The following is a 15652-nucleotide window of genomic DNA, read 5'->3' as shown; positions in this document are numbered from 1 at the left end:
GAGAGAGAGAGAGGTGGGCCTTCCCACTCAACTTTCTACTGCATTGGCTTGCATGCAAGCTTTAGGATGATGCAGCTTCCTCAGAGATGATGCCTTTCTCTTCCTTGGCAACCACGTCTTGTCATATCTTTGCCACTTTGGTTCATGGGGACCCATGCGATATACGTTCTCTTGCACTTACTCTCTGCAAGTGTCCCCAAAAGTTGCACTGCTTGAGGCATGCATTAGGGCATGCAATGCGTTCTGCAAACAATGCTCTCTTTCCTACAATCTCTGTACTCTCGACATCATGCTTCTCCCAGTTGGCAAAGCTGTGACAAGATGCCTAGGTTTCATGCGAAGCAAGCTGAAAGGGAATAACTCATATATCCTTGTGCTAGGGTTTGCTTGATCCGCAGAGAAGAACCTGCGACCTTTGCTTCTTGTATCGATCACATCTCTTCAACCCCGAAACAAATATGCATCAAGTGTTTCTCTTCGCATTGGAATGAATCGGTGCATGCTTGAGAGAGGGGATGTTTATGGTTCGAATGGGATCTACCTGGGTCAACGTTTTCGCTTGTGCATTGGACTAATTAGTACAAAGGTGTAGAGTAGGGTTGGGAGGTCCCAAAAGAAATAACTCGTACTTGGACCATTGGACTACTTTGAGGTCGATCTTATCGCTTTGGATAGTTCTCTTCAATAAAGGGCTATTTCGCGTACAGTAGGCCACACACTTAGCAATCTTGTAGACTGCATGGAATGCACGAAAGTGAGGCGAATATTACGGTGGAAATGGACGAACGTGATGTTGAAGACGAGGAGCACTATGGGCGTAGGACAAGTAAGGGGGCAACAACATGTTCTAATAACTTTCCTCTTGTATTTTTCTGCTGGACAGGCATCGGGAATTCTGTGCCGTGATTAGTGCAAACTTTGCTAGTTGTTAGAACATGAATGAATAGATTCTGTCTCACACATCAAGAAATATGTGATGATTTATTTATTTATTTTTGACAAGGTCAATGTTTTAGTAGAGGATTGGAAAATGTGGAGAATGAAATTCCACATTCACTAATTACCAATGACAGTTTAAATATGATCGAGTCAAACCTCGGATGACTTGACAAGAACTTCGATAAGGCATCGCAAACATCACATTACGCAGACTAGTAAATTCAACTCAAGCCGGAAAAAAATGATTATGATAAGACATTATATTACAACACAACATCCACAACCTTGACAGATTTAACAAGTATTGAAAGAACACAGGCGCAATATACAATCCAACAATAATATTATGCAAATTCAAATCGCATGAGCAGTTTTACGGATTTAAACTTCATTCCTTTGCGGTCCAAAAGTGGCACAGCTCGGATCCCTGGTTTCAACTCTGATACGGGTAAGCAATTCTGTCCAGCAAAGTCATCCTTCTCGGACATATCATATTCATGTACTTCGATCCGCAGCACAGCCAGTTCAGGCACAGTCAAGGGGAAAACAAACTCTTCATCCCACACAGGAATCCAGTTATCCTCTATTGCCTTTGTTTTCTTCATCGTGGTATCGGCTGGAACTCCGGCTATTCCCACCTGTCGAAGGATAACCATTTGCTTATTGCTTTTCATATTTAAACATCCCAACAATTAAGTATGCAACTAAGATCAATGAAGTCAAACAATTGAAGTATAAATATACAGGATACAAGGAAGTGATTGGTACATCACCACAATGAAAGCTAAGAAAAACATGGTGGTATGCATGAACATGGAGTCAAAGCAGAGATTATTGTATCATTACCCTGGTATAGAAATCTGGAGGGGAGTATGGATCAAAATGAGTCTTTTTGAAGTCCATACTCCAACCATCTCCCATGTATACTTTGACCTGTAGAAAATAAAATAACACAATAAACAACCTGAAATCCAGTAAAAGTGAAAACAGAAGCATAGAAAGAAATCCAGAAGTGGTTCCACCAACAAAAAGTGATTCACACCTTCAAGGTTTTCTTTACAGGTAATATTGCTTTAGGATCAAAAACCTCATTATTTGAACCAGTACTCAGCAGGAAATCAGGCTTCTTTACATATCCACATCCTCCATTGGCTTTATAGAATCCATGCATCAACCATAGTGATCTTCCATATCCCTATCAAAAGAAACATAAAATTATGACAGGTACAGAAAATATTAGAACACAAAAAACTCACCATAGGTTGTACGGTGGCATCAAAGGCATGCTTGGTACATTATTGGTCAGTTACATATATACATTTGCTAAGTTGGGAAATAAATACCTAACTTGTTCCTGCACTCAGGAATCTTTTTCCAAGTCTCAGAAAGAAGATGGTGAATTTTGCATCACATGAGTCTTTAATCAAATTCAGAGGTGTTTGTTCAGTTACTCCAGAAAACAAATCATAAATTCCTAACTTCTCAAAATTGTGACTTAAAAATAAGAATCTAGATTAATAATAAAACTAGAAAAGTCAATGAGTATACCAAAAATGTCCCAAGCTCACCTGCATATTAAAGGCAACCATCTGAGCGCCATGAATCCAGCCAACAAATGGATTGTAGTTAGAAGAAGTAAAACGTGTACCCTTTGGGTATATCCGAAGTAGATTTCTCTGAGTAAACCTACAAAGAAAAAAACACATCAACAAACTGCAAGCAATTTTTATGAGAAGGAAAGATGACATCAAGCTCAGGAAACATGTGTAATTCACATGGAAACGAAAATATTTTTAGATTTTCTTTTGTCTTGATGTATGATAGCTAGTCCTTTATCAACAATAAAAAAAAAAGGATCTACTAGGTTATCCAAACAAACTTTTTGAAATAGAAACATGAAAAAACATGCCTTATCAAGTCTGCACCATAAGATGCTGTTGCCTTTGCAAGTTCTTGTTCACTCAAACTGAGACGCCTTACTTTTTCTTGATCAACTTTTAATGCTTCAGTTATATGACCCTTGGGCTTTCCAGCTCGAATAGTGATAATGCGTTTATATTCAACTGGTGAACTTTGTCGGACTTTCTGGTCATCATTGTCATCATCATCATCATCACTACCACCACCATCATCCACAACATCTTCATCCTGATTGGTTTCAGTTTGACCATTTTGATTATGATGGAGGATTATATTTCAAAGAAATTGGGATTTTCTAGCCATATGGTGAAAAAGGAATCACGTTACTAGAAATCGAGTACCTTATCAGCACATTCAAGCTCGGTTTGAAGATCAGGAACCTCCATTCCCCATGCTTCATTTGATTCCTGCACCTTTTTGGTGTCACCATCGTTTTCCTTGACATTCTTAGCTTCAAGATACTCTTTTGGTGGTTTGGTGGAAATAATAATTCTTTTCTTTAAAGCTTCGGGTGATAGGAACTCTTTGGGAGACTCTGAGTCAGGGTAATATAGCATGTCTCCAAATGTTTCGATGACCATCTAAATAAAAAAGATTCACTTTACAGCTGCAACTTTATCTAAGAAAATCATTAGTAATTTCCACTATGCAAAAAAAGAAATTACCTCAGCTACTTTAGCCTGAAGATCAGGAGTAAGATGGTCCTCCAAAGTTATGATAACAGGATATGGGGATGTAGAGAAGGCATACTCCTTGATGGACCTTAAGCATTTAATAAGTTCTACAGGAGAAGTTAAAGTCCTGCAAAGCTAAAATAATACAATCAGAAAGAAATAATGAAATAATTATAATGCATTATTAAGCTCAACTTGGTTGATCTCTGGTAACCAAAATGCAGAATTCAGTGTTTTATTTTCATTAAGGTCCATGTGCAGCAACAAGCAGACATCATCATGTTCAAATAAGTTATCGATAATGATGGGGAAACACACAAGAATCATTCTAAACATGTCTTGCTGTTCATCATAGGTCCACTTTGATTAAACTTATATGCACAAAGAAATTAACTAAAAATTTCATTCCACTAGTAATCCAAGAAAAACTATGATCCACAGCCCAATATTTAAGTGGGTGGTGCTTGATGACAATAATGATCCTGCTCCCTAAAACATTATAATTGGCACTACTTGCATTCCGAAACTATCCTTCCATCGATGTCGATATTGGTTTTCTTGTTATATATGTCATGGTCAGACAAAAACCATCTCCGCTGAAAGCTTTATGTGGCAAATATCTCTAAACAAATTGCTTTAATAAATTTCCAAATTATGGTGCATTCTAAATAAAACAATCTTACTTAAATGGATCCTTTGCAAATGCCAATTGACAAGGAAGGTAGTCCTAAGATTATGTAGAGCACTAATTGAAATATACTTGATAGTTATCAATAACTTTTGAGGTGCCTATATATATCCATAGATTTCTTTAAAGGCCTTCACCTTATGATGATTTCATTTCCAACTATTATCACTAAAATCTTCCAGGCAATACATTATTAGTTTCATTTGGAAATGTCTCTTGTAATCAGATATTGTTGCCTGTTAATAGGCCGACATCTGTTACTGAGCGACATACAAATAAAATGCATGGACCGAATTCGGCCTAGAAAGAGTTTCAAAATTTTGTTGTTTTGTTTGCTGAACCAGGTTCAATAGTTATCTAAATTCTTTAGATCTTTCTCTAAAGTGACTCTGAAACAATCTCTTACATTTCAACTCAAAAAGCGAAAGTTAAAATTGACAAATCGCCTAAGTGCAGCAAGGGGAGTGATAACAGAGACTTGATATAGTAAGGTAGTGTTGGATAAAGTAGCTAACCACGTATCAGGTAACTTTGTTTAGAGATACAAACAGATACCAGAGAATCAGGTTCTACTTAAGTATGCAATTAATATTGTTACCAAATTAAGTAGTTTTTACACTGTCTTTAATCCAAAACACCTAGCTAACATGGACCTTTATAACTTTAGTTCATGCTCTAGTTTCTCTAGATATACCTGTAACTCTAGTGTCAAAACAGGACAAGACAATAAGAGTTTGAATGATAGATTAAGAACCTATTTAGTCAAAATTATGAGATTGAGGGCATTGTTTCATTACCTCCCATGAAGAATATCAATGTTATCTTTGGTAGCATTTGGCCACATATCTAGCTCAATTACTCTCACACCATTCTGGAGTGCTTTTATAATTGGGACATCACTGCAATCACTGCTGAGCTGGTTTCCAGTCAAATATGAATTATGCCCTGTGTAGATGTAATAATGGGACAATGGAGCAGTCATATCTTGGTGAACCTGTTTATATAAAAAATTATGTAATATTAGTTCACAGTTAAAGTATGCAGTATCAGTTTTCAAGAGTTCAAAAATTAAATGGAAAAAAGTATGTTTCCAAGTATACAACACATGGAAATTGCTTTTTGTACTAAATAAACATCTGATGTTATACTATGAACAAGACATCCAGTATCTTTTATAAAGTAAGCCTCAAAGCAAAGGCAGAACAGTGGGAAACAAGAACAATTTTGGTTAACAAAACTACTTGCACTCCTCATGTTGCAAAAAAGAAAAGTGGGATCACATCAATTTTGTCAGCGTCTCTGAGGAAATGGGAAAACAGACAAAATATGACTACTAACATAAGCAACTGGGACATAGGCCATAATTCAGATGATATAAAACACTTCCAAACATACATCATAATGGAGAAGGTTGCTTGATTCTAGTAAATAATCTAATTTTTGACATGACACAGAACACAAAAGTATGGTTGGAAACAAGAAAGATTAATGTTACGATTTGCAGTTTAAGCTCATGCAATAGAAAATAGATTTATCCAGCAATCTCAAACAAAAAAAAATGGAAAATTAACAGAAAACAGTTCCTGAAACAAGTGGGAAAAAAAGGATAAATATTCATAGGTAATGCCTAGGTACCATAATATTCCTCCCAACAGAAGATTTTTCAACTTACCCAACAAGCAAGAGATGCAGCATTACTAGCTCAAAGTCTAAGTGAAAAAAAGTCAATAATTAGTTGGGTGGGCATTTGATATGTATCAGACACTTGGATAATTGGTGTTAATATAGAGAGCAAATCAACACTCTTTATAACCCTTGCCCCAGACAAATTATGAGAACAAGAAATGTTACACATTAAAATTTGAACCAATCAATTAGCAAAACTATGCTACCTTTTAGTTCTTTGTATCAACCAGCCAATATCATATCCTTTTTCCTCACACATAGTATCATTAGTGCAACTACATATCTAGCCAAGAAAAAATTGCATGTTTCATGCTCATATATGAGAGAAATATATTATACAGTTCTTGACATACAGGTGAAAACTACTTAATTGTCCTCATCATGTGAACATCATAACTGCTAATTACCTGCCTCGTACAAATAAAAAGAACTAACTTGGATCCCTCTAGCTTTTTTTTTTCCTCTTTTCAGTGTCATATACAGTATGCCAGTGAATGTTGCCATATTGATTATGCAAGACAGTCAGGATTTTTCTTTTCCCATGACGTAAGTGTGCCAGATTCTGATAAAAGAGAAAATGACATGAGAGAAAAGGTCGTTTTCTCGATCGGATCAACTGACATTCACACAAAATATTACAATTCAAAATATTTTTGCCAAAGCATAATGTGGCTAAGCAAGCTTAATCTATACACATATGCCACATTGTGATCGACCTGATTCCTGAAACAAAGCAGTCATCCATATGTATATACATACCTACTGAGAGTTCCTATTGTCAAGTAGAAACAAAACCATGACAAAAGCAGATGATGAATTAATCGTCTTTTAGACAATCAATCAAACACCTAATAACACGAGAAAATATTTTTCAAGATAACTAAAAGAGACAAATTTGTTTATCTAACAGCGTGTCCAAAATTTACTAGGGTCCGGAAAGAACCCAAGGATCGCGAAGAATAAAGGAAGGTACCTGAGATCTGAGGGGAGGGTTGAGCTCCTCAGAAAAGAGGTAGTGATGAAAGTCATCTACGGTGAATACGGGTTTGAAGTGCTTGCGATGGAAAAGCTGCCGATGGCGGAGCTCGAGGGCCTGCTCCATGACCCGCTCAACGTCGGCGACGGCGGCGTCTCCCTGCGCCTCCGCCAGGAACCGGCGGAACTGGTCGGCGGTCATGTGCGTCCCGCCCTCGGAGTGGGCGTCAAAGGCGGCCCTCACGTCCGCCGGCGGTTGCGCCTCGCTCCACCGGAACTTCCTCGTGAAGCAAAAGCAGCATTTGTAGCTCCCCATCTCACCGACCTGACTGGGCTTTCTTCGGGGGTTTGGAGAAGAATATTGTGGTCGGGAACGGAGAGGAAAAGAGACTAAGTAGCGTCGGGAAATGGCAGCGTGTTAACCGTCGGAACGGCCGCCCTACCCGCGTGGTGGGCGTCTCCGTCGGAGTAATAATGATATGGATATTTACTGCTTTGTTTAATTATTTCCCCACATGTGATTTCCTATCGGCTCCAAGGCAGGGAACACATAACTCGGTACAACAAACATGGCCACATGTCCACGTGGCTATCTAAGAGACGAAGGCCCGACCGAGTGGAGGAAAACCGTGTTCCCTGTCTCTGTCTAGATAGGATAGCTCCGACCTTTCGTTTCGGGGACTGAGATGGGTTGCGGCTAGTCGCAGACAGCTGCGTTAGAACGCACCGGAGGGATCGCGACGGCGAGCCGCCGACAGAGGCATACGTCGTGATCAAAGTGAACGTGGACGGTGATCGAGCCGCACACGGCATGCCGTGATGGGAAAATTGTCGTGGCAAACAGTACTCCACGTAGCATGAAGCGGCGGGACACGGCGAGTGATGGCCACATCATAACGACCAATCGTATTCCGGCACGATATTTAAAGCACCGATTCTAACAGCGACTGCTCGTTTCCGATCATTAATCGATTAACGTACCGTCTAAGTTAAGGTAGCCCAATGGAAACTTCCATCCAAGGCGTGTTTAGGAACACATTTGAATTAGGATTAATGCATATTTTTAAATAGAAATTAATATTTAATAACTTTTAAATTATATTTGACTGAATATTATATTATAAATAATCAAATACCGATATTATCTCATGATAGCATTAAAATTTTAAAATATATTTACTAATTAATTTAAATAAAAATATTTATTTATCTTTAAATAAATATTAAAACACTAGAAATGTAAATTTATCAGAACTTTTGAAATATAATTTTACCAAATAATACTTACATTAATACATATTAAAAATATAATTTGTAATTATTATTTATGAAATACTATAAATATTTTATAATGGTACAGTCACTCAAATATTTTTCTTTAATTATATATTAAAATATAAATACGTTTCAAACGCAACGTTAGTCCATCCTCAACTTGCTTATTCTTACTTCGGTGACTACATTATTTTTGATATGACACATTTGTCATTTCAAATATCGACATTTTTCTATATATACCCTCCGGTTGAGTTCCAACATGTGGATCATATCAATCATGATGGTCTGTAATTACAATCAGACGCTTGCGGACTTTTTGAAATTTGACTATGGGCGGTGAGTAGATCCAAGATGACAAGAACGAGCAAGATGATGGCGAACTTGATAATTTTGATGACATTTGGTAACGTACGCGTTGAACCCGGAGACCATCCACGATCCTTACAAGCACGCCACACGCATCCACGATCAAAAGGTCGAACACCTTCCTTCCTTCGTTCCGCCCTCGGCCGCCGCTTGCCGCCCGCCGCCCGCGGATCCAGTACCTCGCTCTCGTACCGTCGCCACTGGGGAAATGGAGGACGCACCGGCCGCGGCGCTGAAGGCGGTTACATTGACCCACGTCCGGTACCCGCGGGGCGACTCCCTGGGCCACTTCCTGGCGTGGGTGTCCCTGATCCCGGTCTTCATCAGCTTTGGTGGGTTCATCTCCCACTTCATCTTCCGGCGGGAGCTGCAGGGCCTCTGCTTCGCCCTCGGCCTCATTATCTCCCAGGTCATCAACGAGCTCATCAAATCCTCCATCCACCAGTCCCGCCCCTCGTCGATGTGCGCCGTCCTCGAGGTCTGCGACTCCCACGGTTGGCCCTCCAGCCACTCGCAGTTCATGTTCTTCTTTTCGACCTACTTTTCCCTCCTCTGCCTCATCAACGGCGTCGGCGTCTCCTCCCCCAGCTCTAGACGCATCATCGCCCTCCTCCCGTGGCCTTCCGCCTTCCTCACCCTCTACTCGCGCGTCTACCTCGGCTACCACACCGTCCCCCAGGTGGCACCCGCATCTCTCGGATCAGCCCAGGATTTAATCTTTTGTGTGATAAGGGGAATGATTTGATTTATCGGTCAGGTGCTCGCGGGATCGACTCTGGGGCTGCTGCTCGGGGCCGGGTGGTACTGGATCGTGAACACGATGCTGGTGGACTTCTTTCCGGCAGTGGAGGAGAGCGCGATCGGGAGATTCCTGCACATCAAGGACTCGACGCACATCCCGAACGTGCTCAAGTTCGAGTACGACAATGCAAGGGCTGCCAGGAAGAAACCAGCCAAGGATTGAACGAACCCCTGTACATTGCTGGATTCTTTGTTCCTAATCTTTTAATTCTCTTGGTAGTCATTTATATACTTTGCTGTTTCTTGTTCTTACTCTTGAAAGTTTTTAGGGCTTATATCATTGGGTTGTGACAATGACTCTTTCGTTCTACAATCAAATATTCATTCCTTTTTGCACAATACTCAATCTTGTTGATTTTAGGTAATGGAAATATTGATTGTTTTTCATAACAACAACAACAACATAAGTCCCAACTATTTGGGATCAGCTATATGAATTTTTTGTTGCCATTATGATCTGTAAAATATCATCTATTTAGTTAAGTTCAGAATATTTAAATCTTTATTTATAGTTTTTATTAAAATCTTTTTAGGTTTTCTTCTACCTCTTCTCGTACCATCAATATTAAGTATTGCACATCTTCTGATTATCGCCATCGGTTGCTCTTCATAAGACCGTCTTATTTCAGTTGACCCTCCACTATATCTTATTTAGTTAAGTTTAGTGTACTTAAATCTTTATTTATAGTTTTTATTAAAGAATTTTTAGTTTTCTTCTACCTCTTCTCGTACCACCAATATTAATTATTTCACTCATTTTGTCTACCACCATCGGTTGCTTTTCATAAGACGGTCTTATTTCTGTTGATCCTCCACCACATCTTCTTTGATCTAGCAAGTTTCAAGTGTCCACAGCTTATTGTTCTCTTCTCGGTTCACTCATTCACCTGGTAATTTTCTTTTGGTAAAAAAACCTGGTATTTTTCAATTATGGCAAACCTTGGACCTGATCTTCTGCAATCTAAAAATCTGATGATCAATTGATCATCGCCTCTGAACATACAAACATTTTTAATGTTTATGTGAACTATCATGTGCAAAATATACGTCTTTTCTTCCTATTGAATGCTTAACACTTCTAATTCTTGACAAAAAGATTGTTGTTTAGCTTAGGTTGATCTTATACTCATATACAGAGTTATAAGTTGATATTGTTGGAAGTAGCCCATGTTCCATAGTAGATGTAAAATAGAAATGTAAAATATTTATATGTACATGTATCTGATGAAGTATGAACAATAAGATAGACTGACACGTGGAGTCCTTTGAATTTATACTCAGACATTTTAGTTTATATAGAGTTGACATTTGTGTATCCATAGTCAGCTTTTGATATGCATAGTTGTTGAAGATCTTATGCTTAGAGTATCGATCACTAACAGTGAGATGGTGAAGAAAAAAATTATCAGAAGATACAGCATGTAGATCTCTTGCATAGTCTAAGGGGACTAAATTATTGAGAATTAAATAGAACTTTGGCAATAATGGTTCCAACAAGCCAGAATTTAGAAACCTGTATTTTTCCTTTTTTTTGACATACAATGATGATTGGACCCAATAGGCCCACTAGATCAAATAGCCCTGATATATAACGGGTTCTTGTCCAAAATGCTTAAACCTGTTTCATTATTAGTGAGCCCATGTAACCTTATATGCCATTATAATATCTCTCCTGCTTACAACTATGGGACTAATTGGAGCAGCACAATCTACCATATTCAAAAGGTTGATATCCTCAGTGATGCCTGACATATATCCTGAAATCATTTCCTATTAAGCAATTTGCGAGATCCATGGCAAAATGATGGCTCCAAGTCATGACTTGTATTATTTGGATTCCACAGATCATGTGAAATTGAAGAACAAGAACAACAACAATTATGACCAAACCAGTCTTCAGTTTATGCTGTTCCTTAGATTTTATTTTTAAACTTGGAGATTTCTTTGTTAATTAATGTTAGTCATCTAAACTTCATTGACCTTGTGATCGTTGTCAACTTCTCTCTTTCTTTTCCTGTTTTTCCGTTTCTAGTAGTTCAATATGCTTCATTTTGAGTCCTCACTCTTCGTTACATGTCTATGATGTGGTTGTTCAATATGCTCCATTTTGAGTCTTCAGTAAGTTTCATTGATTTGGGTGAACTTTTGGAGGAAAAGGATTTCAGGGGGAGAAAACGTGGGGCATGTGAACAAGGTTAGAGTCAGGTAGTATAGTTGTGTAGTAAAAGGACAGTTAGAGAGGAATTTGGTAGGCAATAACTTGACTTTTCAGTCTAACAAGGAATTGGAGATGTGGAGCTCAATTTATAATTGATGCTACAAGTAAATTTAAAATAGAGCTTAGAAGAAATGCTTTATCTACAATAGAACTGCATTTTCAAAGTTTTAAAAGAGAGCTTCTGAAGGGAATTAACACATGAATTAAAGTACTTGCATATACGTGAAATGATATCTCAGTTTCTCTTCCAAGGCCTTTGACCAAAGTTAGATTGTTTCTTTTCAAAGAAATACATTCATTGATAACGTAGTCTAAAATGGTAGACTGAATCGTTAGCATATGTAGATCTTAATACTGAAGGCATCTCAGAGAGTTGATCTCGGTTTGGTAGTTGCTGCATGTGCTTTGATGAAATTAATTTGTTTAAACCAACTAGATGCTTTTAAAAATATTTGGCTATTGTACTCTTGGCCTTTTCACTTTTCCTTAAATAATATACCAGTTTCTTTTTAACATCATGTAAATTGAGTTACCTCTGTGAAAGTGCATCCTCGATGCTGCATATATATATGTAAAGATCTGTAAGGCCATATCTTGTGAAATTTTCATGTGGCTAATGTTCATCGGCTGTGTTGAACAACTCGTTTGCAAAGACTCGATTAGTGATTATTCTGACTGTTTTTACTTGTATGTAACCTTCTTGTCAATGATTGATGAATATAAAAGTGATGACGATGAGTCCAAGTAATTGAATCCTTCCAAGTATTTAGGTCGCTATTCATTTATGGTGATGTTCATCATTGACTCCAGTAATCAAAACATCAGCTTGTGAATAGAAATTTTGATATAGTAATGACTCAAAACTAAATCATGTGGCAAGATGGTTACAAAAGCAATCAGCAGATGCTTTCTAGTGACAAAAATGTGTAGGAATTTACTTCAGCGATGAGAAAGTCTTGTGATGTGTGATTCTTAATATATAGATTAGCTGTAGGAAAAAGGACATCATGCTTGTTTTACGGACCAATATTTGTTAGAGCATAGGTATGGCAGTTGTGTCTTCCACCCATCTTACATATTTGAAGAAGTCTGGTCAGTAGATGTATCAGTTTAAATTGATTCACCTGGTCGGTGCAGGTTTATCTGTTGGAAAACGATTGAGATCAAACATGGCGTACAATATCCTGATTCCAGTATGAAGCCAGGCATACATGAACCTGCTGTCTCCAGAGGCATGTATAAAAGATCTTGAAAGATGATCTTGCTCCTGGTACTATTCTCCTGCTATCTGTTGCTTGTTAAGTCATTAAGATGAGACAATCATATTTTCGTAGGTTTATTCCGACATTGTTTTCCACTTGATGATAACTGCATTTGCACTCGATTATCATGAATATTTGTAATTTCAAATACTGTATAAATCTTTATCTTCAAAGTTCTTCACTACTGCATCAGTTGAGCATCTCCACCTTGGTCCTCCAAGAGAACACCAAACACACAGTAGTTCATGCCCAACATTCTTTCCTGAAATTGGGATTTACTAAAATTACATCAACTTATACATGAAACTACTTAGCTCATTAATGTGCATATATATATTACCCAATGTTGAATATACTTAATCCTACTGTACTTTGCATTCTTCAGCATGAAACCAGCATTTGTGGTCATGGACATATGGTTGTTTTGATTCTCATATTTCTATGGCTTATGCACCTCATCTAAATGAACAATTGAACTGATGATAAACATGGGAGAGCTGTAAGAGCTCATACCCGTCCACAAAAAATGAACTCAAAATAGGTATAAAGAAAGTTTATGATGGATGTGCTGGACATTGGATCCTCTTTTGTCCATCTGATGCATCTCTGCTGTGCCAAATTCTTCGACTCCCATTCCCATGCATGTCTACAATTTTTTTGTTTTGTTTTTTGGCACCATTACGTGATGCTGATTTCTGATTATTTTTCAGACATGCATACTACCCTAACTACTGAGGTTTGGCACAAAATTTGATGAAAGGGATTGGCATGGATATATTGACTTGAAATTTCTGACCTCTTTCTTCCAGATCTTGTTTTCAGTGGGGTAAAACTACCTGATCAGTATCAGGTCATACTGGGGAAGAGTGAGTCACGTGCTACAGAGTGACACTTCACGTGCACAGATGCAAATAGATGCATTCAATGTGATGGGGGAAGTGCTGATGGGGAGTGCAGTGGTAGGACCTACATGAGTTCCATGTGAACCCATACGCGCACCATGTGCCACATTATTAGTAGTAGGTCATGTAATCCATCTTATTAATATTGCTATAATACATTATGATTTTTCACATCATGTATAAAATAATAGTCATCATACAAATAATACTCTCTCTAGCAATCATTATACATCCAACAAGCTATAATGTTCCAGTTATTTAGGGTTAAGTTTTGTGGTATTGATGGGACTTCTTGCATATAACCTTATGATCCATTCATTATGCATTTTTGGATGATAATTGGACGGATTTTGGAAACCCTGGCAACATTCTCCGTTTTATGATTTCTCAATAGCGTTTTCTTTTTCATCTAATATATACATTTTTTTTTTCAAGGCATTAGAGAAAATTTTGAAAAAGAGGTATTTCTTTTTTTTAAAAAAAAAGTTAATTTTTTAAATAAAAATCGTTTTATAATAATTTATCTATGTATTAAAATGTTATATTCATATACATTTATATATTTATATATTTGAGTGATGTGTGTTGATGTAACGGTTTATGAAACGGGTTTGAAACCGCTACAATTACCGTTATTTTGAGGCGGGGAACGATCACATGATCGCATGCACAGACCTCCGCGGCCTACGCCAATATATCCGTTCCTCATGTCCTGTTACCCAAACAAGGCAAAGGCGAGGAGGAGGCAAGCAAGATGATGAGGACGGCGGCCGCCATGGTGTCGTCGAGCCCCGGCCGGGAGAAGCTCCCGGCCCCGGGCCTGGCCCGGAGCCGCGGCCGCCACGCCGGTCGCTCCAGCCCAATGTTCAGCTCCCGCAGCAAGAGCGTGGGCCGCTCGTCCGAGGCAGCGCAAGCGGCCCTGGCGGCGGCGGGGGAGGAAGGAGAGCCATCTTCACCGAAGGTGACTTGTATCGGCCAGGTTCGAATCCGGAACAAGAAACCGGCGCAGCCCGAAACGCCTCGGCCGAAGGACCCGAAACCGCCCTGCCAGTGCTTCCACAAGGCCTTGCTCTGCAGTCTTTTCCCGGCTCGGAAGAAGCCCAAGGGCGGCGGAGGGCGGTCGCTGTGGCGGAGGTGGGTGCCCCTGGGCGGCCGATCTGGCGGGTACCAACGGCGGGAACCGGATTCGCCAAGAGCGCCGCCGCTGGAGTTCATCGTAATAAAAACAGACGAGGGGGACGAGGAGGCGGAGGCGGAGGAGCACGAGGAAGCGACGAGGGTGTTCGTGGCCTCGGCGCCGCCGAAGAACGCGCTCCTGCTGATGAGGTGCCGATCGGCGCCGCACAACAGCGCGACCTCGCTCGCCACCAGCACGCGGTGCGCCGTCTCCTCGCTTCCGGAGCACCAACTGCCCCCTCCGCCGGCGTCTGCACGCGGAGACGAGGCGGAGAGCGGCCATACCGAACTGAGGAAGAAGAAGAACAACAAAAGTAACGAGAGGTGGCGCGACCTGGCGGCAGCTGCGGCGGAGTTGTCGGAGGTGGACGAGGAAGAAGAGGAGGATGAGGAGGAAGAGGAGGCGGCAACGGGGTCGGAATCGCAGCGGCCACTGGTATTGACGCGAAGCAGGTCGGAGCCGGCATGGAGGAGGAGGAGGGCGGCGTAGACGTCAGCGAGCACCACCGGGAGCTCATTTGTCGCTTTGCGTTTCTTTACTGTTGTTCTCCGTTCCCATTTCTATTTCTTTTCTTCTGCTGTCTCTCGCTGGAATCCGATGTATGAAGCTGCTGTCAATATAGACTCTGTAAAGAGAACCAATGTAAGCCATGACTTACTTTCTTCCTTCCTCGAGATCTCTGTGTTCGTGACAGTTGAAGAAGATACAGACAAGAGAGAGAGAGAGAGAGAAGGGGGATGCTGTCACTGACACTGACAAGAAGCAG

The 15652-nt window shown here is 39.9% G+C and overlaps 2 protein-coding genes across 7 annotated transcripts; one reads left to right on the top strand and one right to left on the bottom strand.

Moving 5' to 3' along the window:
- Nucleotides 1–1159: 1159 nt before the first annotated feature.
- Nucleotides 1160–7351, bottom strand: LOC135596103 (phosphoinositide phospholipase C 2-like). The gene is made up of 9 exons (XM_065087860.1): nucleotides 6881–7351; nucleotides 5019–5215; nucleotides 3525–3660; nucleotides 3201–3440; nucleotides 2849–3087; nucleotides 2508–2625; nucleotides 1982–2134; nucleotides 1786–1872; nucleotides 1160–1577 (listed from the first exon to the last, which is right to left on the bottom strand). The coding sequence occupies exons 1-9, from the start codon at nucleotides 7196–7198 to the stop codon at nucleotides 1284–1286; spliced, it is 1782 nt and encodes a 593-aa protein (XP_064943932.1). The 5' UTR covers nucleotides 7199–7351; the 3' UTR covers nucleotides 1160–1283.
- Nucleotides 7352–8546: 1195 nt separating this feature from the next.
- Nucleotides 8547–15560, top strand: LOC103969011 (lipid phosphate phosphatase gamma). 6 transcript variants are annotated; one of them, XR_010480784.1, is made up of 4 exons: nucleotides 8552–9205; nucleotides 9284–9500; nucleotides 12683–12815; nucleotides 13617–13970. XR_010480784.1 is itself a non-coding variant. In XM_018819691.2 (3 exons), the coding sequence occupies exons 1-3, from the start codon at nucleotides 8735–8737 to the stop codon at nucleotides 12704–12706; spliced, it is 624 nt and encodes a 207-aa protein (XP_018675236.2). In that variant the 5' UTR covers nucleotides 8547–8734; the 3' UTR covers nucleotides 12707–12988. The 6 variants fall into 6 exon arrangements, 4 of the variants coding, with proteins under 4 accessions (XP_018675236.2, XP_018675235.1, XP_009380682.2 ...); XR_010480783.1 differs by having other exon boundaries at nucleotides 13518–13970; XM_018819691.2 differs by lacking the exon at nucleotides 13617–13970 and having other exon boundaries at nucleotides 8547–9205; nucleotides 9372–9500; nucleotides 12683–12988.
- Nucleotides 15561–15652: the final 92 nt, after the last annotated feature.

The sequence above is a fragment of the Musa acuminata genome, chromosome BXJ1-10, assembly GCF_036884655.1.
Source record: "Musa acuminata AAA Group cultivar baxijiao chromosome BXJ1-10, Cavendish_Baxijiao_AAA, whole genome shotgun sequence".
In the NCBI taxonomy this organism is placed as follows: Eukaryota; Viridiplantae; Streptophyta; class Magnoliopsida; order Zingiberales; family Musaceae; genus Musa; species Musa acuminata.
Note: the sequence above shows the minus strand (reverse complement) of the source record. Positions and strands in the feature narration are given on the sequence as shown.